At 38.1% G+C, this 25838-nt stretch overlaps 1 protein-coding gene across 6 annotated transcripts in view; it reads right to left on the bottom strand.

Moving 5' to 3' along the window:
- Positions 1–25838, bottom strand: part of ATP8B4 (ATPase phospholipid transporting 8B4 (putative)) — a 229102-nt gene that overhangs the window by 51933 nt on the left and 151331 nt on the right. For all 6 annotated transcript variants that reach the window (XM_036442585.2, XM_036442537.1, XM_036442619.2 and 3 more), the window contains 5 exons: positions 22995–23183; positions 14981–15096; positions 11026–11190; positions 9943–10054; positions 7871–7976 (listed from right to left, as the gene is read on the bottom strand). In XM_036442585.2, the coding sequence (XP_036298478.1) occupies positions 7871–7976; positions 9943–10054; positions 11026–11190; positions 14981–15096; positions 22995–23183 (688 nt within the window). The remainder of the gene's footprint in view (positions 1–7870; positions 7977–9942; positions 10055–11025; positions 11191–14980; positions 15097–22994; positions 23184–25838) is intronic.

Genomic DNA, 25838 nt, shown 5'->3' with positions numbered 1-25838 from the left:
TGAAAGCTTTTTGATGACTGTTTCAATTTCTTCCCAAGTTACTGTTCTATTGAGATTTATAGATTCTTCATGATTGAGTTTTGGAAGGTTGTATTTCTCTAGGAATATGTCCATTTCCTCCAGGTTGTTCAGTTTGTTGGAATAGAGTTGTTCGTAATATTTTGTAACAATCCTTTGTATTTTGGCAGGGTCTGTTGTTATTTCACCTCTTTCATTTCTGATTTTGTTTATTTGGGTCCTCTCTCTTTATTTCTTGGTTAGCCTGGCTAAAGGTTCATCTATTTTGTTTATCCTTTCAAAGAACCAGCTCTTGGTTTTGTTGATCTTATGTATTGTTTCTTTGGTCTCTATGTCGTTTATCTCCACTCTAATTTTTGTTATTTCCTTCCTTCTGCTTACACTGGGCTTTTCTTGTTGTTCTTTTTCTAACTCTTTGAGTTGTAGAGTTAGATCATTTGTTACCATTTTTTCTAGTTTTTTTGCAATAGGCTTGTAGGGATATGAACTTCCCTCTCAAAACTGCTTTTGCTGTGTCCCATAGATTTTGGATTGTTGTGTTTTCATTGTCATTTGTTTCCAGGATGTTTTTAATTTCTTCCTTGATTTCTCTGGTAACCCAGTCCTTGTTTAATAGCATGCTGTTTAGTCTCCATGTGTTTGATTTCTTTGGATTATTTTTATTGTAGTTAATTTCCAGTTTTATGCCATTATGATCTGAGAAGATGCTTAATATGATTTCTATTTTCTTGAATTTGAAGAGACTTTGCCTATGTCCCAAAATGTGGTCTATCTTTGAGAATGTCCCATGTGCACTTGAGAAGAATGTATATTCTGTGGATTTGGGGTGGAATGTTCTGAAGATGTCAATTAATTCCATCTGGTCTAGTGAGTCATTTAGGATTGATATTTCTTTGCTGATTTTTTGTTTAGATGATTTGTCGAAGGATGACAGTGGGGTATTAAAATCTCCTACTATGATTATATTGCTATTAATCTCTCCGTTAATGTCCTCCAGCAGTTTTTTTATGTATTTGGGTGCTCCCATATTGGGTGCATATATATTTACCAGGGTTTTTTCTTCTTGTTGGATTGCTCCCTTCATTATCTCTTGTTATGTCCTTTACTCTGAGATCTAATTTGTCAGATATAAGTATTGCTACCCCAGCTTTTTTTTCATTTCCATTTGCCTGGAAAACTTTTTTCCATCCCTTCACCCTCAGTCTGTGTGCATCTTTTTTTCTGAGATGGGTTTCTTGTAGACAACAGATGTATAGGTCTTGTTTTCTTATCCAATCTGTTACCCTATGTCTTTTGACTGGAGCATTTAAACTATTTACATTTAAAGTTATTAATGATAGGTACTCATTTGACACCATTTTTATTCTATACCCCTGTGTTCGATCGTCGCTTCCTATTTCTTCATTTTTACAGTAGACCCTTTAGCATTTCTTGTTTTGATGGTTTGGTGGAGATAAATTCCTTTAGTCTTTTTTTGTCTTTGAAGCTCCTGATTTCACCTTCAATTTTGATTGATAGCCTTGCTGGGTACATATTCTTGGATTCAGACCCTTCCTTTGCATGACTTTGTATATTTCATCCCATTCCCTTCTGGCTTGATAAGTTTCTGTTGAGAAATCAGTTGTTAGTCTGATGGGGATTCCTTTATATGTAACTTTCTGTCTTTCTCTGGCTGCTTTTAAGATTCTTACTTTGTCGTTGGTATTTGCCAATTTATTATAATGTGCCTTGGCGTCGGTCTTCTGGGATTCATTTTGCTTGGGACTCTGCGAGCATCTTGGATTTGTGTGGGTTTTTTCTTCTCTATCTCAGGAAAGTTTTCTGTCATTATTTCTTGAAATACGTTTTCCATGTCTACCTCAGTTTTTTTTCTTTCCGGAACCCCTATTATTCAGATATTGTTTTGTTTTGCATTGTCCCAAAGCTCCCATAGGCTCTCCTCCTGCTTTTTAATTTTTTTTTCTAGAAGCTGCTCTAATTGGGTATTTTTTTCCATCTTGTCTTCTAGCTCACTGATGCAGTCCTCTGCTTCTTCTAGTCTGCTCTTGATGCTTCCTATTGAGTTCTTCATAGTAGAGATGTCATTTTTCATTTCTTCTTGAGTCATCTTCATTACCTCTTGGTTTTTCTTCATTTCCTCTTGGGTCTTACTCCTATTGTCAAATTTGTCTTCCATTCTTTTTAGCCATCTTATGATCATTACTCTGAATTCTTGCTCTAGTAGGTTGCTTGCCTCTAACTCGTTTACTTCCTTTTCTGGTGCTGCCTGCTTTTCTTTCATCTGTGGGCTGTTTCTTTGTCTCCTCATGGTCTCTCTTTTCAGGATGTCTCTCTCTTGCGTTGATTTCTCTCTGCTGGCCGCCATCTTCCAGGAAGTCCCATACATGCTTTTTATTTTTAAAAAAGGATTATATTCTGCATGCTGTTTCATGATTTCATCTTTTATTTAACTATATCATGGATATCTTCCAATGTAAATAAACAAATAACCACTTTTAATGACCACATAAATTCTATTGTAGGTATATAGCAAAGCAATTAACAAAATCCCTGAGGCTGGTTATTTGAACAATTTCTAATATTCCATTATCATAACCGATGCAGCAATGAATATTTCTATATATTTACTCATATATTTGTCCATTTATTTTCTTAAAGGCAATTCTTAGAAGTAGAAATCCTTGGGTAAAAAAATGTGCATATTTGATCCTTGGTCAGTTTTCTTAGTGGTTAGAGTATCCGCCATTGACCAAAGGATCTCAGGTTCAATTTCAAGTCAGGGGCACATACCATGGTTGCAGAGTCAATCTCTGGTCCCAGTTGGGGCCCATATGGGAGGCAGCCATTCAATGTGTCTCTCACATTGATGTTTCTCTCTTACTCTCTCTCTCCCTTCTCCCTCCCTTTCACTCTCTCTCTAAAGATCAATGGGACATACACTGAATGGCCAGATTATTATGATCTCTGAATGTATAATAATCTGGCCACTCAGTGTATATCCTATATAATAAAAGGCTAATCCGCAAATTGTCTCCTCAACCAGGATATCGACCAACAGGCAGGCCAGCCAACTGCCCATGTTCCTTCCCTTGGCCAGGCTGGCCATACCCCACCCATGCATGAATACATGAACCAGGCCTCTAATATATACACACACACACACACACACACACACACACACACACCAAGTGGCCAAATTGCGTTCAGAGATAATAATAATCTGGCCACTTAATGTATATCCTTAGGTGAGGATTAAAATAATAATAATAAAATATGCATATGTGTAATTTTGAAATTTATTGCAAGTTTTCCCTCTAGAACATTTCTACCAATTTATACTCCCAACAACAGTATATAAGAATTCATATTTCTCTATAATCTCTCCACATAACAAGTTATGTCATCTACTTAGTCAACCAAATGAATAAAATTTGGAGATAGTATCTTTGATTCCCCCACTTCTGCAAGCACCACCATTACCACAGGTGGCCTTCTTTGTTTCCTCAGAAACATACCTTGCCTTGAGGAGATTGGACAGAACCAAATATAGAGAAAACAAACAGTCAAGATCTTGCTTTTTGCTAAAGGAGTTTATCACCACCAAACCAGAATTATATGAAATATTAAATAGTCTTCTTTAAAAAGAAGAAGAAGAAAGGTCAAAACTGGCAATAAATACATATCTATCAACAATTGAATCCAAAAAAATCAAAATAAATGAACAAACAAACAGACTCATAGAGACAGAGAAAATTTTGATGGCTGCCAGATGGGAGGAGTCTTGTGGGAATAGATAGAAAAGATGAAGGGAAGTACAAACTGGTTGTTTCAGAATAGTCATGGGGATATAAAGAACAGCATAAGGAATATAGTCAATAATATTCTAATAGCTATGCATGGTGTCAGATGGGAGTGAGATTTGTTGGGATGATCACTTAGTAAGTCACATAATGTCTAATCACTGAGGGGAGGTACATTTGAAACACATATAATAGTGTCAACTGTAATGTAATTGAAAAATTTTTTAAAGATCTTGCTTTTTAGAATTCCAAAATAGGTTCTTGATACTTACAGTAGCATTGTCATTCTGAATTCAATCAATCTGGAATTTTACTAATTGGACTTTTTAAGATGGAAGAAAAAAGTTTCTTTAAGTCTTATGAGATTAATCCTTAAAGCAACCTGGGCATAAACTGTTGGGTACTATAAATAAATGACCTCTTTTTCCCATCTCCCATCTAGCCTACAGGAAAAGGAATTTAAAGAGGAGTTTAGATGCTGATGAGTCACTAAAAGACACCCATATCCTGGACTATTGGTGGTTGGAACCATGTGGGTAATGGAACCCTCAGATAAGTTTTTGGGAATCTGAGGATGGAATAGTTGCCACTGACATTCATTGACATGGAGGCTAGTAAAGGGATTTCAGGAACAGAGGCAGCCATGAGAGAGCACAAGACTTCTGGGATACAGGTCAGGAAGCCACACACAGGAGGTGTGGAAGTCAGCCAAGAGGGACAGCCAGCAACCTCAAGAGACCAGAGACCAGACAGGGACACAGAAGTGGGATACCAGCAGGGTCTCTAAGGTCAATGGCAGGTAAGGCAACTGTGCATCCTACACTTGAACTAAAGTTACCCAAAAGTGCCCAGATTAATTGTATTGTCATCAAGCAGAAAAGAGATTCAAATTCAGTTTTAGAAAATGTAATAAGTTTCTGTTCTTACACACCTGAATGGAATCTGGACTATGAAGTCAGATAGCTAGAAATGACAGAGCCTCCTTCTACTCCTCTTCACATGGAAACAAATTTCAAGTCCTATTCATCCTACCTCCAAAGTACTTTCCCTCTGTTACAACCTCACTGCCTTAATTCAACCCTCATCATCTCTAAGCTTGAGTATTCCAACTGCCTCTTGATGTATCATCCATTTTCCCCAGCAAACGTAATCTATCCTGTCACTAGTATGTTATTTCTAAAATGAAAAAAAAAAATGGGTTTGTCACATTTACCCAATACTTTCAGGTATTACATACAATACATTCAGGATAAAATCTAAACACTTTTGCTTATCATCAATCCATCCCTGAAAAAAAAAAAATGTTTCCACTTTTAGGTGTGAAACATTCTAGCTACAACTTGGAATATTGCTCCTGAAAATTAACATGACTTCTTTCATGTTTCTATACCTTTGTGTGTGCTAGTTCAGCAACCCACAGTATCATTACCCAGTGTAATCAAGGGAGGAAGAGGGTCCATAAAAGTTGTAATAAAGGGGAGCATTTTTAATATCTTAGGAAGGTTCATAAAAAAATATAGATTTCTCTATGATAAGAATGCATAGAATCTCTAATTTTTTAAAGTTTTGTATTATATTTGGCTATCATGGCACCAACTTGGTCTAGAAAACTGCTATATCATGCTGGTTAGAAGTTATGACTGGAGATTGCATATGTCTTTGCCAAATAAAAATTGGGAAATCTAATTAGTTGTTACTGACATAATTTTATTATTATTTATACAATTTTAATGATAGAGTCTATTGGGAAAATAACAATAAAAGCAGTGCTTGCTGGTGGAAATTTTGGGAACAATGGCTGAAGGAAAGAGGGAAGCAGGAATGAAGGAGGTAGAGAAAGTAGGGAGTGCAAGAAGGATGTTAATTAATGGCCATAAAGTTTTAAATTCTTGACTCACTTAATCCTCAAAGTAAAATAATCTATTAGGGTACATATTATTATATTTTCCTATTTTTCAAATGAAGAAACCAAGCAAAGGAAAATTGAACAGCATATCAAAGTCACTCAGCCAGTCCGTGAGCATGGAGCAGAGATGTTAATTAGGCTCCAGTAAACAGGAAGTTCATGCTATTCCTCTTACGTCTGCAGTCTCTCCTTGAAATTTATTCTCACCTAATTGCTCATCTAGTGTTGAACACAAGTGAAGCAAACAGGTGCCTAGCAACACATTTTTATATTAAATTTTTAAAGGAGTAAGAATACATCTAAGGTGTTTTTCGGGAGAGACATAGCAAGTAATTTGGTGCATATGCTCTGGGGCCACACTGCCTAGCTTCAAATCCCTGCTGACCCACTGACTAGTTGTGGAACCTTGGGCGTATTACCCTGTGTCTCAGCCTCCCAATCTGTAAATAGGGGTATTGATAATGTCTCGCCATTAGATTGCTTTGAGAATAAAATGAGGTAATACATGAATACTACTAACAATAGTGTCCCAGGCATAGCCTCAAAGCATTTAGCAGTAGGCTTATTAGAATCTGGATATGCTTTCATCTATCTTCCTTCAGCAAGAGATAAAATCCCCCAAAATAAAAAAAAAGTTAATTATTAATTATTAAGCAAATCACCAATATTTTCTTTAATAGACTCTATAAGATCTATCATTAAAGTTATAGAAATAATAATAATAAAATTATATCAATAATAATTAGATTTCCCAATTTTTATTTGGCAAAGACATAGCTTCCAACAAGCATGGCATGGCAGTTTCCTATGGTGGAAAAAGTTAGTGTAGAAGAAGTTGAGAGATTTGATCTACAAATATTGATTAGTGGTGCTAACAGTTGAGACTTCATTTCTTTCTAAGGTTCAGGAAGTTTAATGAAGGAGATCCCTTAAGGAAGCCCATAGAGCACCACTGTCCTGTGGAGGGAAGGTTAGAGTAAACAACAAGCAGCAAGCAGTTTGCCTCCAAGTCAACAATCTATTTAGTCAAATCCAAAATGGGCTGAACTTAGAGAAGCTACCACAAGCATCAACAAACAAAAATTGTTATAGGGCAGCATTTTTTAAGTGCTAGGAAAATAATTATGTAGGCTTGTAAAATGTTCTACAAATAAAGTAACAAAAAAATAATAAATTGGCAAATAATAAATACTATTTCTCAAAATTTGATGTTTGTCCACTCTTACCTTCAATTTACCACTTATCCATTTTCTGGTACCATGTAGTGGTTACCTAAGGTGCATAGTATGCTATTTCAATAGCATCTATATCAGAATGTCTACTTTCTTAAAAGACTATTTCAACTTTACACACCATCTCCAAGTTTATCTAATCATAAGCTTCATTGAGGTGCTTATTAAAATACAAAGTCCTATGCCCATCTAAATACTTATCAATAATATTCTTTTTAAAAAAATATATTTTATTGATTTTTTTTATAAATACTTAATATTCTTAATTTTAAAGCTAGAGAATTAGTATTTTTAACAAGTGCCCTCAGTAACACTGATCACTCATTATCATGTAGAGTTGACAGGTTAAGCGCCAATGCATAATTTTAAAGGCTAACCATGTAAATGATTGAAAATCATTTTCTAAAAATACTTGGGAACCCTGCCCAGTTTGGCACAGTGGATATAGCATTGGCCTGAATACTGGAGGGTTGTGGGTTCGATTCCAGTCAAGAGCACATACTTCACTTGCAGGCTTCGCTCCCAGTCCCAGTCAGGGAATTTGTGGGAGGCAACCAATCAATGTATCTTTCTCACATTGACATTTCTCTCTGTGTGTCCCGCAAATCCCCCTCCCCACTCCCGCCTTTCACTCTAACAATCAATGGGAAAATATCCTTGGATGAAGATTAACAAAAAAGTTAAAGTAAATTAAAAATACTTGGGAAATGTTGGAGGCCTGAAGGTATTAACTCACCACCAATATTAAACTTATCTTAGTTTGTGACCAAAAATGGGTAGAATCTTAGGAAACATGGAGAAAGAGCTCTATATTAAATGAAGACTATCGGTAACTATAGTGTCTTTCTACTTTCTCAACTACCTGATTTTCCCTTTTCCCTTTCTCCCTTTTCTACTCTTCCTTTAACACTTACCTGAGTTCTTCTCTGACTTCCATTGCCGTGTTCCCTGCTATAATGAACACTTCATTCATATCATCAGTCAGCATGTTGCAGGCATAGCCAATGTTGATGGCAGTTTCTGATACAAAATAAAGCCTACTTCAGTTAGAAAATTATTGATAATCTATACATAAAATAGGCTAATATGCAAAGTGTCCCTGTGGGAGTTCAATCAGGAGACCTAGAGTTCTATCACTCACTATGACATGCACTGGCCACCAGCGAGTGGCACAGAACAAAGGAAGGCCTTGGCCAGCAGCCAGCAGCTGGGGAAGGGAGGCCCCAGCCAGCAGCCAGGGAAAGGAGGCCCCTGGCTGGCAGCCAGAAGGAAGGCCCCTGCTGCCAGCCAGAGGCATCTACTGTCCTGATCACCAGCCAGGCCTAGGGACCCTACGTGTGCATGAATTTCATGCACCAGGCCTCTAGTATGCTTGCATAGAAGTGTGTTTTTTCTATAGAAGTTTTGAAGTCATTGCTATATTTCCTTGTAGCTTACACGCTCCCTTAATGTCAGAGAGAGCATAATTGGTGATAATGTAAGAGACCCAAAGGGAATTTCAAGCCCTGGCTCCCATGGTCAAATTTATCAATTGATAACTCCATGGATCCATAGCCACATCCATGAATCCTCAACTTTCTCATATAGTTTTTACCGGAGGTCCCAGATACTACCTTTGGAGAGCTGAAATACTACACTTAGCCATTTTTCAATTCTTATGTAGTAGGAAAATTGAAAAATAACTCAGCAAAATGTTCAGTTGAACAGCAAAAATATGCTCTTATAAAATTTTTATAGTTCTCCCACATGCAACATTGTCACTTTCCCATTAAGTGAATGGACTGCTGCTGCTAGAAAACTAGAAAATTACATGATGTTGAGCATTCCTTCTTCCAATTTTATAGAAATGGAGCCTAGGATAGTTAGGTAAACCTATTTTCAATAAAGTCATTTGATTCTACTGAATTCTTAGGCTCTACCTAATTCTATGGAATCATTAGATTTGCCTGTCCTATGTCAAGGAAAGCAACTAATAAGTGTGTACTTTGTATAAACCACAAAAATTAAAGGTAACTAATAGTAAACTTGTGGATATTCATAACTAATTGAGCAGCTATACCCACTGATCAACATCAAACTCCAAGAAGTCTGTAGTAACACATCACAGAGCTCAACTTTCTAATGTTTATTTTTGTGATTAGTGATTTGGGTGTACGTATAGAGAACTGATTTACCATATCTGAAAACCCTCAAATGTTCTAAAAATATCTATAGGTATATAGAATCTTAAAAAAACAAACAAACATGTATTCACCAGTAAACTGAATGTTTCTGGTTTACTAAGGACCAAGTGTAAAAGCATTTTTGTTTTAATCATTCCTGCTAGCAATAGATTCAAAATCTTTCTTAATAAGCACAGAATTATGAACATAATGACTCTTTTTCTGATGATTTGATATTTTGTCATGCCTGAAAGTAGGTCAGCTCCCATTGTACCACTGCATGGGAAGGCTTGGAATTAAACTAGGTTACTCTAGTACAACTGTTGTGGTTGTTAAAATACCAAAATATTTACAGACCAGTTGATAAACAGTTGCGTCCCTGAGCCTCCCAAAAGCCTGTCCCCTTCTCTAAGATCCCCAAACCTCTACAAAGCATCAACAAAGTAAAGGAGTAACCCTAAGGTCTCTAATGTCCTGCTTCAATATTATGCAAGTCTCAGTCCTGATTGGAGGCAGTGCTCACATAAACCTTTAGGTAAACTTTTTTAATTCTATTGTTGCCTATAGGTTTAACTATTATATTCAAGGAGTGAGTTGAGCTGAAATTCAACAGAACCCAGGGTATACTCTAGCAAATATTTTCATAATTTGTTTTTATCTTTAAATAGTAAGTTCTTATATTAACTTTCCTATTTGTATTTCAGCTATTTCCTAAATAGAGAACTGGGCACATATCTAACTAACTAAACTTTCTGAATAGTTAAAATTTTACCATATAAATTATTGCCCTCTCTTCAAAAGATCATTATCTGTTTTAAAATTACCTTGTTTGTCTCCTGTTAGGACCCAGATCTTAATATTGGCTAGTGATAAACTTAAAACCGTTTCAATAACACCCTCTTGTAACTTGTCTTCTACAGCAGTGGCACCTAGAAGCTTTGTTGAAAAAAGAGAATATCTTATGTTAATGCATCCAAACAATATTCATAACACTTGTGGCTTGCAATCACAGAGTTCAGAGGTCAAGAACAGGAATTGAAGGCAAAAAGGATGATGCATTGATATAGTAAACATACTATTATGTGCAGAGGTGGGTTGGGAAGGACCCAAGAGGAGTTTCTCTAATCAAGCCAACTAATAGGAACATCAATTACTGGCAGAGATCCTGTTAGCACAAATAATCAGAAGCCATTTGGGCTTGTAAAGACTTAAGAACTCCCCAGCTGCTTCCTGGCCCCTAGGGCCTCAGGGAAGAGTAGTTTCTAGAATAAATGATACTCTCATACTCTGGGCAGCAAAGATATCATCATAATCTAAGATATAAAACTTCCCACTTTTCCTGGCAAGTTTCCTGCCCTAGAAAGATAGGTCATAAAGCAGTGAGGGGGAAAAATAACATCAATGACATACCAGAGGTTTGACAAACAATAGGAAGTCTGCTATCGTCCACTCTAGGGGACTTCCAATTACATAAGCTACAACTAATTGAAATAATCCTTTAGGCCTGTGGTCGGCAAAAAAAAATTATTAAAAAATAATCCTTTAGGCTCATGCGGCTCTTTGGCTCCTTGAGTGTGGCTCTTCCACAAAATACCATGGCCTGGGTAAGTCTATTTTGAAGAAGTGGCATTAGAAGAAGTTTAGGTTTAAGAAATTGGCTCTCAAAAGAAATTTCAATCGTTGTACTATTGATATTTGTCTCTGTTGACTAATGAATTTGCCAACCACTGCTCTAGGCTCTCACACATGCCAAACTCAAAGCCAATATGTAACACATGATTCAATGTTTGAAAAAGTAATATCCGCTGTATGCAAGATGATTTAACCAATGGATTATTCCTATCCTAGATCTCTAAACACAAACTGTCCTGTCTATAAACACAACTATCATGCTTCTAAACTCATACCATCAAATCCCGTTCAATTTCTTCATACAGCCCAGCTATCCGTTCCTCTCTCTCATCAGTGGCGGCATTTGCATCTTCAAGCATCTTATTCCACTCTTTAAAGTACTTATCATCCAGATCTCTGTATGCAATGGCCAGGGTTCGAAGACCTTCCCCTGCAAATTCCTGACAGAGCAGACATTGTTTTAAGAACCACCTCAAAGCAATAATCACAGCAAGAACAATAACAATAATGGGTAAGAAGTTTTGCACTCAAATTCACTTTGTATCAAGAGCATAACTTGGCCATCTTGACTCCCAATTTTTTAATCTCTTTGAAAATATGAGACAATGTTTGCATTTTGAATTTTATTTCCATTGGGTTAAAACATTCAGGGGAGCTAGTGTTTCCCCTAAAAAATATCTAAAACGCCTGCTGCAGTGACCTAGTTGAGAGTGATCAATGATGCCGATGACTTGAGATATCCATTTCAACCAACATGTATTGGTTTCCAAACTATTCTCTGCTTGCAAGAAGCACTCCTGGCAATGAGAGGAACCCGGCCTGTTTCATGGCCAGGTCACTCAGCTGTTAGTGGAAAGAAAATGACGCTTGGAGGAGCCATAGCTCTCATATCAAAGCCAGGGGCTCTCTGAAGAGATTGTAGGATGACAGCTCACTAAAATCTTGTCACATCCCCCTAATAATATAGCTATGACTAAAATTAGCTCAGTCCTATTTTTGTTTGTGCTTAAAATTTTCATAATAAGAAGTTAAAAGACAATAATAGGTGAATAAATAGATGTTAGTCAGGTAATAGAAGTTTAAGCCTATTAATTAATATTATGTAATAATAAAAACCCCTCAGGGAGAGAAAGGCAGAAAGTCAATATAAATGTTTGCTTCTGGGAAGTAGGAATAGAAGAGAAGGCTGATTTTTCATTCTAGATCTCCTGTATTTAAAAAAAAAAAAAAAAATCTCTTCCTCTCTCTCTCTCTCTCTCTCTCTCTCTCTCTCTCTCTCTCTCTCTCTATATATATATATATATATATATATATATATATATATATATATATATATATATATATATCTGCGTGTGTGTGTGTATTAGAGGCCCGGTGCACAAAATTCGTGCAGGGGTAGGGGGGCAGGAAGGTCCCTCAGCCCAGCCTGCACCCTCTCCAATCTGGGACCCTCAAGGGATGTCTGACTGCCCTCTCACAATCCAGGACTGCTGGTTCCCAACCGTTTGCCTGCCTATCTGCCTGATTGTCCCTAATGGCTTCTGCCTGTCAGCCTGATTACCCCCTTAACCACTCCTCTGCCAGCCTAATTGACACCTAACTGCTCCCTTGCCAGCCCAATTTGCCCTAACTTCCCTCCCCTGCCAGCCTGGTCACCCCCAACTGCCCTCCCCTGCAGTCCTGGTTGCCCCTAACTGCCCTCCCCTGCCAGTCTGATCAACCCTCACTGCCCTCCCCTGCCAGCCTGGTTGCCCCTCACTGCTCTCTCCTACTCTCCTGGTCACCCCCAACTGCCCTCCCTTTCAGGCCTGATCGATCACCCCTGACTGCCCTCCCTTGCAGGTCTGATCACCCCTAACTGCCCTCCCTTGCAGGCCTGGTCCCTCCAAACTGCCCTCCCCTACTGGCATGATGGCCCACAACTGCCAACCCCTGCTGGCCATCTTGTGGCAGCCATCTTGTGTCTACATGGGGGCAGCCATCTTTGACCACATGGGGATAGCCATCTTGTGTGTTGGGGTGATGGTCAATTTGCATATTACCTCTTTATTATATAGGACATATATAATAAAATGATTTAAAACTTTAAAGACACCATAATGTCAGGTTAGTTTTTTTAAATTATTTTTTATGAAACTGTTTCCTATGGAGTTAGTATTTAATAAAAGTTCAAATTAATAAGAGAATTATGCTTTTACTTTCATGTCTCAGTAAACTGACAATCTTAAATGATACTTCTGGTGCTCTATCCTTCTAATAAGGAAACATTTCAAATTAGGAGACTGGTAGTTGCTAAGTGTCTCCCACAGTCACAGTGGCAAGAAACATGTGATTGCTTTGGGGAAATGCTGTAAACCTCCCACTTTGCCTAGTGGTCATTTTACGGGCCTGTATACTATAAGCGATTTTATAGCTATTCCTATGCTTTTGGCATTGCCATTGAACATACCTTCTCTATGTGCTTTGGCTTACACAACACACAAAGGTTTGTGATCATATACACAAGTTAAACTGTGACACATTGTAAGATTAATGGAAAGAAAAAGTCAGTTCAGACTGCCCAGAGAGACCATGAGAAAATTTCTCCAAATTTATCTTATAGGCATTCGGTAGCAGTTTGGATATTACAATCACATTTACAAGCCCTGCCTTCCAGGACCACCGCTGGGTCCCCTACTGATCAGAACGTGGAGCCACTGTGTTATAACCATCTTTTATCCTCTTAATTCACACAAACATTTCTTTGCCTTTAACTTGTAACCCCCTGGGCATTCCTCTCTGTTCTGTACAATAGTGAATCAACTCTAAGAAGACATTACAAAAGGGGACAGATGATTTAAGTTATTTAATTAGTACATGAAACACAAATTGAATCCTAAATGAGCATTTAAGCAAGGTTGTTTCCTACCATTAAACAATTCAGAATCAATAATTAAATATAAATTTAAAAACCTCAGAATTTGAAAGTCTAAATGAATAAAGTGAATGAAAGCAAAGAACAAATCAAATTGATATTACCTGAAAAAGTTTTCTTTTGCCTAGAAATGTAAAAAGGCCAAATTAGGCTTCCTATATTTTAGTATGAAAGACGAACGTACAAAAATCTAGGGCCTTAGTGTTTGAGCAATGACAAAAATTAGATACTTATGATTCTAATGTTGTTCTCATAAAAAAAAATTAAAAAGACCATGCCAGCCTTCTGGAAGAGATTAAAAGAAAATCAAGAATCCTCTATTGGAAAGACAAAAACAATAGCTATGTTTGTACCCAATATTACTAAACCATCATTTTTTAAACTTTGAGTCAAGTAGAGGTTTTTGGGGTTTTTTAAATCCATTTCGTTTGTTTGTTTTCTAAAGATTCAGGGAATGTTTTGTATAAAATATAGGACTTGACAAAGAACATGAATCCTCAATGATTGTTTAAAGGAGAGAAACCAAGGAGGAAATGAGAGTTTTGGCCAGTTGCCCATTAAGTTCATACTGGGTTAAACAGAACCTCAAGAAAATACTAGAGAGACACTTGAACCTTGGGTTTAAACTAGGTAATGCTCATATTTAATTCATAGAATCTTACTTTCTTAAAAAAAAAAAAAAAAAGTTTGTCAAAGATCACCCTGCTCTCCAGAAAACCTTTGGAAAGAAATAATGCATAGTTTCAGAATGTATGCAATTGGTAATTTCAACCCAGGGAACATAAGTGACTCATCATGATTTATGTCCTCAATAAAAAGACCCCTGGAAGAGAAAATTGGCTACAGAGACTATTTTCCCCTCACCCTGTAAACACAACCCTAAGCTTTTCACTGATGATTATCGTAAGAGATTCTGTTGGTGCCAGACACAATGGAACTCAGGTGAAAGCAATTGTCCAGCTTTGCTTCCCTGAACCAGCCCAGTCTCCCATGGGGAGCAGCCCTCAACTTCGGGGGAGTTAGAGCCAGTGTCTGAGCCTTCTCCTGGCTGGAGGTAGGGAGCCCACATTCCAGGGCTACTTCTCAGCTGCTGTGTGTTAATCCACCTGTGATGAGACCAACCAGACTCTCAGCGGGGCAGGAGGTGGGGCCACGTGCCAGTTTCCAGACATTCACTGGCAGTTTCCTGTGGAACCACTCTCCACATGTTTTTTATTTCAGAAGTCAGATCGTTTAGCTGATATTTTTAAAACAAGACCTAACCATAACAAGTGGCCAAAGGGCCATTGTGCTAACCTTAAAACAGAGGCACTTACACTGATATGGTCTGACGTCAATGCCAGAAGGTCTTCGTTGGACAGATGAAGTTTTTCAAACAAAATCGTGTCTGCTCCTTTGGAATAAAGCTTTATCTGTCCTTCCGGGTTCCTAACTGAAAAGAAAAAAAAAAGTTTGGAAAGTAGGTTATAATCAATAAAATCTGTCAAACCAAGGCTCTCCCAGGGTTCCACCCAGGCAATTTGGAAATGTCCATGTTTCAGCCAGTAGTAAAATATTCAGTGTCTATGGTTAGAAGGTCACTATCTAAGTTGCTTGGCTTTATTCCTGTTTTATTAACTTAGAAATATTTCATTCATTGGAATCCTTTGATTTCCCTAACTCAGAAATGAGTGTTTTTGTTCTGATGTGTATGGCCTTCCTATTTTCCTTCCTTACTGTTTCCGAAGGCTTGGTACATTTAAATTAAGCCTGTATTTAGCAGAATTGGGAGCTTAATTTCCTCTCTCCTGGTGTGAAATTTAAGACCCACAGTAGGAATCAACTAACTGTCAGTGTTATGCCAAATGATCTCCATATGGAATTCAGGCCATTCAAACCAATGTTTTATGCATTAGTTCTCAGCCCTTGCTAACATATTTCTTTACCCCTTTACTCCTTGGAAAAGCCCTTTCATTCTTGGCGGTTCATTCCTGAGTCACAATCCTAGCTGTAAGGATGCTTCACAGGGGGCTTTCAAAACCGAGGTTTCTACCTTCTTCCCACTGGAAGTCGTTATTAGGATGGCTGGGTTTTTAACCTGCCCCCAGGTTTGGGAAGGACAGTCTTCACTGGGCTCCCCTCATCTCCAATACCCAATCCTCCCTCTGATGTCCCACATGTTACCGTCAGACAAGTCTGTTTTTAAACTGCAGAATACTTGGCCTACCTTTGTAGGCTTAGCTTTACATCTTGGCACATACGAGGCACTTTGTTATTTACTAAATGAAAAAAAAAATGAATGATTGAATGGCATGGCAATGTATTTCTTTCCAGGAACTGCTTACAGTTTAAGTCGACAACTGCCTGGGTCACAACTTCATGATCTGAACACACTGACCCTCACAAGCTTCATCGAGCCATAGACTATACATGCTTTCCACTCAATGATACCTTTCCCCTAAAGAGAGAATGCCTCAAAACAAATGAACATAAATATGGATTACTATTAATTTAATAGGACTCAAAATTTGCAACTTGATTTAAAAAAAATACAAAGATCATTGTATAATAAATTATTTTTATATACTTAGTTGACATTAATCAGTTCCAGTTTCCCCCTGGCTTGGATAGATCTAATGCACCCTGGAAATGATTCTGTACCGAGACTTGTCTGGCTAAGTTCATCAGCTCTTCTAAGATCCTTGGTCAGATTTTCTAGTTGCCATAACTCATGCAGTTTTGTTATACTCTTGCTTTAATTGCCCACATTAGAGGGAAAGAGAGAAAATATATATGCAATTTATCTCATTGTTCAAGTGGGGGGAGGAGCATTTAATCCTAGCAAAGGCTTCCTCTTACTTTTATAATAATCCAGTTTGATCATTTCCCAAATAATTTCTTCCTCGCATCACCAGAGCTATGAAAGCAAAGCTTTGCCAGTGGGACTTCCCTGTGACCATTTTTGATAGTCGAGAATAGGACATCTGTTCTCAAACTTTTGGGTCTCAAAACCCCTTTTCCCTCTTAAAACTTCATAAAGATTTCAAAGAGCTTTTAATATGGGTTCTATCAATATTTACCATGCTAGAAATTAAAACTGATAAATTTTATTATATAAATAGTCTTATAACACTATATTACTATAATGATCATTATTATAATAATAAACCTATTACATAAATAACATTTTTATGAACTAGAACTATATTTTTCCAGAACAATAAAATTTAGTTTGGGAGTGCATTGTTACATGGTTATAGGTCCCTTTAATGTCTGGTCTAATAGGAGACAGTTGGATTTTCATATCTGCTTTACATTCAATCTGTTGTGATATTACACAGTTTGTGGTCTTTGTAAAATTCCACAGTATACTCAGTACAGAAAGAATGAAAAAGACATTAGTAGTATTATTATTGGAGTTTTGTCCTTGTGCATCCTCTAAAAAACACTCCAGGTTTCCTAGGGTTCCCCAGACAACACATTGAGAACCACATGTCTAGGGAAATCACAAATATGATTTGCATAAATTCCTTAACATCTTTTTGTCTCAGTTCCTATATGTGAAAAAGGAGACATTTTATTAAAAAATATATAACTTCTAAGGTCCTTTTCAGCTGTACAACTTTCTGATGCTGTCTCCTAACTCAGCATTGGCCCCTCTAATGGACACATTATCTTCCTTCAATAACTAGCTACTGCTCCTTTGCCCCCAGATTCAATAGCCAGAGTCCTTGTTCACTTAGCCTCCAGATCAGATATCTGGCCAACATTCAGCTACCCTCCTTCACACCCATACATCCAACTGAAGTCATGAATTTCTCTCTTGCCTAGATTATCACATTAACCTACATGGTTTTACTCTTTCCAGTCCTGCTTTTCCCAGACTCTTCTGTTATCCAGACAGAATCATCTTCCCACTAATGCTTAGAGTCCTGCAACAGCTTCCCTCTAACCTTAGATGAGGTGTGATTCCTTAACATAGCATACTCAGGGGCCATCCAGAGCTGCCCTTTTCCAGCCTGTTTCCTGCCCTGCTTTGCCATCTTCTCCTCCATGCTACCACACAGAACATGTTTTAATTCCACCTTCTCTTTAGCTTCAAGTCCCTGAAACATGGTAAGCACTTAATAAACATTTGTGTAATTGAGTTGAATTATAATGATGTGAAATTTATTGAGAGCAGCAGCTATGGCTTTGTGACATAAAGGAAAGACAAAGGTCAGAAACAGTTACAGGCTTATGCTGTAAGAGTCAATGCAATAGCAGCACTGTGAAGGGTGATCAATAATTCTGCTTTGCATCTCAGTTGGGTGGCTGTTCATACATTCACACTGAGAAAGGCCTGACATGGCAATGTGATTCTTACTGATAAGCATTGAACAGTTTAGAGTTGAGCAACCCTTAAATAAGGGCTTTTCAAAGAGCTATTATAATGTATTCTTCGTTAATAACTACTTGCCACTAGCCTCTATTATAACTGTCTTTGAACTTTATCTCTGTGTTTTTATTTACATAATTAGTTGAATTCCTGCTTCTAAAACTATATAATGAGATTTATATGTTTATCAATATAGTAGATCCTAAACCCTCTGGCATAAGTCTCTATAGAAATCAATTTTTATTTACATATCCCTAAATTAAATCAGGGGTCTTGCTCCAGAATGAAAGTACTACTGGTACACATTTGTGGTTCAACAAATGATAGGCAAAAGGGGGGAGAAGAAAAAGAGTGAGGAAGAGGAGGAGAAGGGAAAGAACATAAGAGAAGGAAAAGGAAGGAGAACAAAGAAGAAAAAAGAGTAAAAGGAGGAGGAAGAGGAGGCGAAACATAGCAAATGTCTGAGCCTTCACTTCACATCAGGGTGTTTTCCCCACAGACCAAGCCATGTGACAACCATGAGACTGGCATTGTTTTTGCCTTGTTATCAAACAGAGACTTTTGTACCCTTTGCAGTCTCTCTTTCAAAGTCCGCCAGATTAAAAGCCACACAGAACCAAAACAAAGCCCTCAGGCCTCCATGCATTCTGTGGTGGAACATTACCTTTCTTCATATGGGATCCATTAAGGCAAACATCTGATGTTTGTGGTTAGGCTGTGATTTCTCCACAGCCTGCAATGGTGACTGATCCTGGAGAAAAGCCAAAAGTTTCCCTGTGTAGCAATCTTAGGTTTTTGTCAACACCCTCAGAGCCAATTCTGGGCCAACCCAATATCAACAACACCTCCCCTGAAGCTGTAAATAGAAGATAGCTCCCACTGATACCACATTAGGTTGACACTTAAAGCAGCAGCATCTGAAGGAACTGTTTGACATTGAAATTGGATCTCAAAAGAACTGCTGGCCCAGAAAGAAATTCACTACAGACTGATTAATTTGCCTTTCAGCATAACCATTATTGCTTGTCTCATTTTCGATTCTTATAAGTATATTTCCAGAAGGACATGATCTCACTCATCTAGGGGAAATGGTGAACAACATAGACTGATGAACAAGAACAGACCCAGAGATAAGGAGACACGGGTCAGACTGTTGGACCTCAGAGGGAGGGTGGGGATAAAAGAGAGATCAACCAAAGGACTTGTGTGCATACATATGAGCCTAACCAGTGGACAAGGACAACAGGGAGGTGGGGGAATGTGGGGGGAGAGGTGGGGGACTGGAATGGGGGCTTGAAGACAAATATTTGATACCTTAATCAATAAATTTTAAAAAAAGAAAAGAAAAAAAGCAACAGCATCTGTTCTCATTGGCAACATCAATGATAACTGCCTATAACCTGTTGTTAAAAATATAAAAATAAACATTCTCAGATGATGTTTAGTTTTCACCTACTGAGAGCAATCTTCTAGGGCTAGTTTCCAATAAAGACCAAAAACCCTACAATTACATAAACACATAGGTTTTCCACAGTAGAAAGTGATTTAATATGAGGATCGGGATATCCATAAGTTACAAAGTATTGGGTTATGTTTTATTTAACATACATTTATAGAAAACCTACTGTGTGCTAAGCTCTATGCTTGGCTCTGGGCAGTTTAAGACTAAGGCATGCCCTGGCCGATGTTGCTCAGTGGTTGCACAAAAAGGTTGCTGGTTTGAAACCAGATCAAAGCATATGCCTGGGTTACAGGCTCAATCTCCAGTAGGGGGCATGCAGGAGGCAGCCCAATGATGTTTTGGTCTCATATTGATGTTTCTCTCTCTCCCTTTCCCTTCCTCTCTCTCTAAAAATCAATAAAAGTATTTTTTAAAGAATAGTATTTAAAAAAAGAAGACTAAGTCAAAATTAATGCATAGCACCTGCCTTCAGGTGGTATACACCCCAACAACTGGGAAAGTCATGACTTTCATGTGACTGGTATCGCACTCATGTTATGAACAAGGAGTTCAGGTTAACAAAGGAGAATACAGTTATTTGGAAAGTAGGAAAAGAATCGAGAGAAGAGGTAGCATTTGAACTGGACATTACCAGGTGAGTAGGAGTTTTTTAAGAAAGAAGTAGAGAAAAGGAGAGTTCTTAGGCAAGGGAAAGAGCACACACAAAAGTTGTGAAAGTGCACAGTGCATGCCAGGAATGGTGAAGTCTAATGAGTTGGAGCATAACATTTGGAGAAGTGGGAAAAAATCAGATTGCAGTCAGATTGCAAATAATCTGGAATGACATCCTAAGGACTTTATCCTTTAAATTCTATGAAGCCATCAAGGTTTTTTAAGAGAGTTATGGCAAAATCAGCCCAATGTTTTAATACGAATGCAAGAAAGCAGTGATGAGAGACTTAACTAAAGCCATGGTCCTGGAAAGTAAGGGAAAAGGAAAGAAGGCTTTTACAATAAAAAGGGGTTTTGAGGCTAATTTTAAAAAGAAACACGGTGACTACTGAGGACTCTGAAAATAAGGCAAGAGATGCTGAGGCCTGAGTGGAGAGGGTAGCAAAGAAGGACATAGGTTTCAGAAATGCTCCTCATAGCTCTTGGGAACATAAGGAGTAGTATTTGATGATCTATCATTCCAGGAAAGTGGTCCCCAAACTATGGTCCCCTGACCAGCAGTATCAGTGTTGGCATAATGCAGGAGCTTGTTAGACATGTACTAATAAATGGTTAGGCCCCACCCCAAACCTCCTGAGATAGAAACTCTGGGCCTGAGGCCCAGCAATCTGTGTTTTCACAAGCTTTCCTGGTGGTTCTGATGGGAGGTAAAGTTAGAGAACCACTAACCTAGGGGCATAAAAGAGATGAGCTGTCAAAAGCAAGTGAGTTAAAATAGAGGTTAAGAGAACAGACTTTGGAGAAAGATAGACCTGAGTTCAATTATTTGCTCTGCATCTTACCAGCTGTATGAGAAGTCATGTGACAGATGTGGGACAATCTTTGGTAAGTGACTTAAAATCTTTGACCTTTAATTTCCTCATCTCCTAAATGAGGTAACATATTATTACAAGAATTTAATAGTTCATTTTAAAGTGCTCCATTTACTCATAGGAATACAGTAAAAAGTGATTGTTAGCAATTTTAATAAAGGCTATAGAAAAAGCAACACCTGTGAAAGAAAGATCTATATTAAACATATAACATTTGAGGTAACCATAGTATAACCCATTGGCAGAATCCAGGAAAAAACTAAGTATGTGTGTGGACTTCCGAAAGAGACTAAAGCTAAAGAACTGTACAGGAAGGACATGGAATATAGGCAATATATGACTGTGAGTGGTCAAGATTATCTAAGAGGAGCCCAGGAAGTAAGAAGAGAAAAGGACAATATTGAAGAATGGGATGGAGAGTAGTCAGCAAAGGAGTTAGAGAAAGAAAAGACAGAACAAAAGGAGACCCAGGAGTCAGTGAGGTCACAGAGGCCAAAAGAGGAAAGTTAAGAGAAGAAGGTCAACAGGCTCAGTATTAGTAAGTTTAAAGAAATCAATGGGTAGGTAGGTAAGTAGGCAGATAGATCCATAGATGATTAGATAAATGATAGGAGATAGATGATAGATAGATGATAGATGATAAATAGATAGATGATAGATAGATAGATAGATAGATAGATAGATAGATAGATAGATAGATAGATAAAGAAGATAACTGCATGGAGAAGCGATGAGGTGATTGAAAACCTCAGAAAGCATTCTTCTTGAGTAGTGGAAACAGAAGCTCACCCTAATAGGCTGAAAAGAGAAATAAAGGTGAAGAGAAAAAATTGACCTTGAAAAATTAAACCATGATGGAAGAAAAATGGGGTGGCAAAATCAGTAGAAATCAGCATGAACAATAACTTTAAGGAAATAGGATAATTACAGAGTTGTGGGCTGAAGTAAGAAGCCAGTGATAAAGAAAAAATCAAAGACATAAGGAAGGAGGGAAGGAAGCAGCAAGGGAGGGAGGGAGTTGAGGATGGGAGAGAGGGAGTTGAGGGAGGGAAGGAGTTGATGAAGGAAGGGAGGGGACCAGATAGAACCTTCAGCTTTGAAAGGAACAAGAGCAATTTTTCTCTGAGTCGGGAGCTGGCGGGGGGGGGGGGGGGGGGGGGGGGGGGCGGGGGGAATGAGTACAGTTACAACTTGGGGATGAAGGAGAAGGATAGGGAAACATATAAGTTGATGGTGCACATCTCAGAAGGCCTCTATATTTTTTTCTATTCTTTAGAGAAATAGAAGATGAATTTTGTTTCTAAGAGTGAAGGAGATCATGACAAATCTGAGGACTTGAGGGAAGGGCAAAGGCTTAGAACACCTGTTGGAAGGACTGGAAAGAGGAGCAAAGTGCAAATGAGAGGGACACTGAGGCAGCACTGAGGATTAGCACAGTTTAAAAATCATCCTTTGTTGTGGTATCAAATATAATTTTAGGTGATCATCTCCAGTAATCCAGAAAAGAGAGTCAATGAGTGATAACGAGAGGCTAATAATGGTGTTCACAAAACGACAATATCAACGATAACTAGCAGGTGCCAAGGAATTCAGGAATTCATCCTGAGCGTGTGTAGTGATGAAATGAAGATCCTTGGCAGTCAGAACTCCTAGATTTAAACCCCAGATATTCCACTTCAAGCTATGTGATCTAGGTCAAGTTACTCAATTAAAATGGTCGTTAAAATATGGTATGTATCTTCTAGGGTTTTGTGACAAATCTGTTCAATCATGTAGAGTATTTAGAACAGTGGTAGACACATAATGAGTATTTGTTAAATGTTAGTTATGCTTATTACACAGTGTCCAGGTTAAGTTGAAGATGATAGAAGTTCACAAAGCTACAAAAATATCACAACTCTGAGCACATAATCAAGAGCAAATTATCCATGAGAAGCATCAATATAACCATAGCAAAGCTCAAAAATAATCTCAGCTACCAACCGCACCTATGACAGACATCCTTTTCCTGACATTGTTGAAATCCAAAAAGGCAAGCAATTGGTAAGTAACTAGTGTTCCCAATTCTTCTATTGTTATTGTCTCTGGGGTCCGAGACTTAAAAATAAAACCAAAATTTCTTGCGGCAGTCACGAGAGCCCCTTCATCAGGCGATTGAACTTGATAAATCAGCTGTCCTAAGAGGGGGGAAAAAAGTGGATTAAACAACAATCAAGAAAGGGTATTTTGAAAAAGGAAAATAAATAAATGTATGAATACTAAAAAGAATAGCTTAACATTCATAGAATTCCAATACCAACTTCAACTCATTCTTCAGCACTCAGCTCAAATGACAGCTCTAGAAATCAGACATTTTCTACTCACATACCAGCTAGAGCAGGTGTTTATCCTGTGAGCTATGCATACTACTAGTGTAACTTGTGTCATCTTATCTTAAAAGATAGTTGTTGCTGAGTGTGCCTCTCCACTATGCTGCAAGTATCTTAAGGAAGAGACCATACCTTTGAATTTTCAGTAACAAGAAATGTACCGTGAAAGTTTCATCAGCTAAAACACTTAATATCTATTAACTCACATAATCCTCGTGGCAAGCCTTGAATATCGGGGTTATGATTGGAGAGGTTATGGTTTTTGCACAATCACACAGTCAAAGAATAATGGAGCACATATTTCAAATTCCACTTCAGTCAGCCACTAAAGACCTTTCTATGAGAAGGTATATAAGAAATTCCCTAAAATTTAAGGAACCAAACCAGATGTTAATCCTTGGCCTCTGGTAATATGTATGTGTTGGGGTGAGGGTAAGAGAGAGAAATAATGAAAAAAAATAACACAAAATAAGGCAATGCACTTTAGAAAAATAGTATTATAAAGTAAGCCTTCCTATATAAATTTAGTATGTTATCTTTGTAGGTAAAAATCAATTAGAAAAAGTAGACAGAGCTAGATCCACATTTACTGATTTATAGTGGTGGCCAACGTAAATTGTTAAGAAAACAAGCAGTATATTAATGTATATACTGTGATTCCTTTTCATTAAAAACAAATAAACCATCTACTATCTGTAACTGGAATAGGTGAAATGATTCACACCAAAAGTTACCATTGGTTACCCCTATATTGGAATTATTAAAAATAGCACATTACAAATATTTAATAGATTTTAAGACATAAAAAAGAGGCACGAAATTAAGCAGATGTGAAAAAGTATTAAAGGTTTTATAGAAATTAAAAATTAAGAAACTACAGGTTAGATACAATCAGAGAAAGAGTTAGTGTGCTGAAAAAAATTAAGAAAACCCCAGAATACATCCCAGAGAGATAAAGGAATGGAAAAATGAGAGATGTGTTAAAAGACATAGAGAATATAGGTCCAGAGGCATGGATGCATGGAACAGACTATGCTGGGAACCAATTCCAACATGTCATAATTACAAGAGTTTCATCAAAAGGTTGGTGAACTTGGGGGGCTCAACAAGGGCTGAGCCACAAATGTAGTTTACCTGTTGGAATGGCTAAAAAGCATCTCCCCCAAACCTGAATAAGATTGCTATCTGCCAGACAGCTCAGGACATCTTAGTCTACATGTTATTGCCTCCTGTTGGCCAAACACCTGAACAGCTGGAGACTATTCCCCAATCTGACAATGCTTCTGTAAACCCTACCCTTTGAAACCCTACTCTTTGAAGTGTATTATCTCCACCTTGCCTTAGGGCAAATTATGTTAATAAAAAGCACTGGGTCTTGAGTCAAGAGGTAGTCTTTAGCTCCTTTAGCTAAAGCTCCTCTGACCCCCAATGCCTTTCAAAACTATCTTTTGTCTTTGGACTCTTTATTGAATCTACACATCAGCTCCTTTCTCCAGATTGCTGTGCCCCTTCTTAATGATGGGACAAGAACCCCGACAAGACTGACAGATCTCTGAGGAGAGGGGTGGTGAGGAGATAGGAAGAAATTAACCAAAGAACTTATATACATATATGCATAGCCCATGGACACAGACAATATTGTGGTGAAGGCTTGAGATGGGGCAGGGGTTGGGTTGGGAGGATAAAAGGAGTAGAAAAATGCATGACATCTATAATATTGTCAATCACTAAGGACAAAATTATGGCTTGAATGTAGTCCCAATAAAAAAAATATACACAAATGTATGTGTGCAGAGATTAGAGATGGAGATAGAGATAGAGATAGAGATAGAGATAGAGATAGAGATAGAGATAGATACACATATCTCTCACACACATATCTATATATATAAAAGGCTAAGCAATCATCCAACCTGTAGCTATGATGTGCAATGGCCACCAGGGGGCAGATGCTCACCACAAGAGCTGCTGAACTGCGGTGACTTGGCAGCTGTGGTCTCTGGTGATACACCCAGAACCAGAAGGAGATAGTTTGATTCCAGGGTGCATCACTCAAGAACTTCCCTCTCACAATCTGGGATCCCTCGGGGGATGTTAAAGAGCTGGCTTCAGCCCGATCCCCATAGGCCAGGCAGAGGGACCCCACCTGCCAGAGGGATCCCATTCATGCCACAGATGGCCTTCGAGTTGTGGTGCCAACCCAGGTTCAGCCAGCTAGGGAGAGACTGCGGGAGGTTCGCTCCAGGGTGTGTCCAGCCCGTCTCACCCAGTCCCACCCCACCAGCCACCTTCAAATTTATTTCCTCTCAATGTGCATGAATCTGTGCACCAGAGCACTAGTATATATATAAAGAATCTACAGTCTATATATACAGTATTTCACTTTTGAATTTAATTACTTGGGTGATACTTCTTAGTCAATAGTTGGTAGTAGAAAGAAAAATAACTTGCAAATAAAATAGT

This window comes from Pipistrellus kuhlii, unplaced genomic scaffold, assembly GCF_014108245.1.
Source record: "Pipistrellus kuhlii isolate mPipKuh1 unplaced genomic scaffold, mPipKuh1.p scaffold_m20_p_1, whole genome shotgun sequence".
Lineage (NCBI taxonomy): Eukaryota > Metazoa > Chordata > Mammalia > Chiroptera > Vespertilionidae > Pipistrellus > Pipistrellus kuhlii.
The sequence above is the reverse complement of the archived record's forward strand: the minus strand, read 5'-3'. Positions and strand labels throughout refer to the sequence as shown.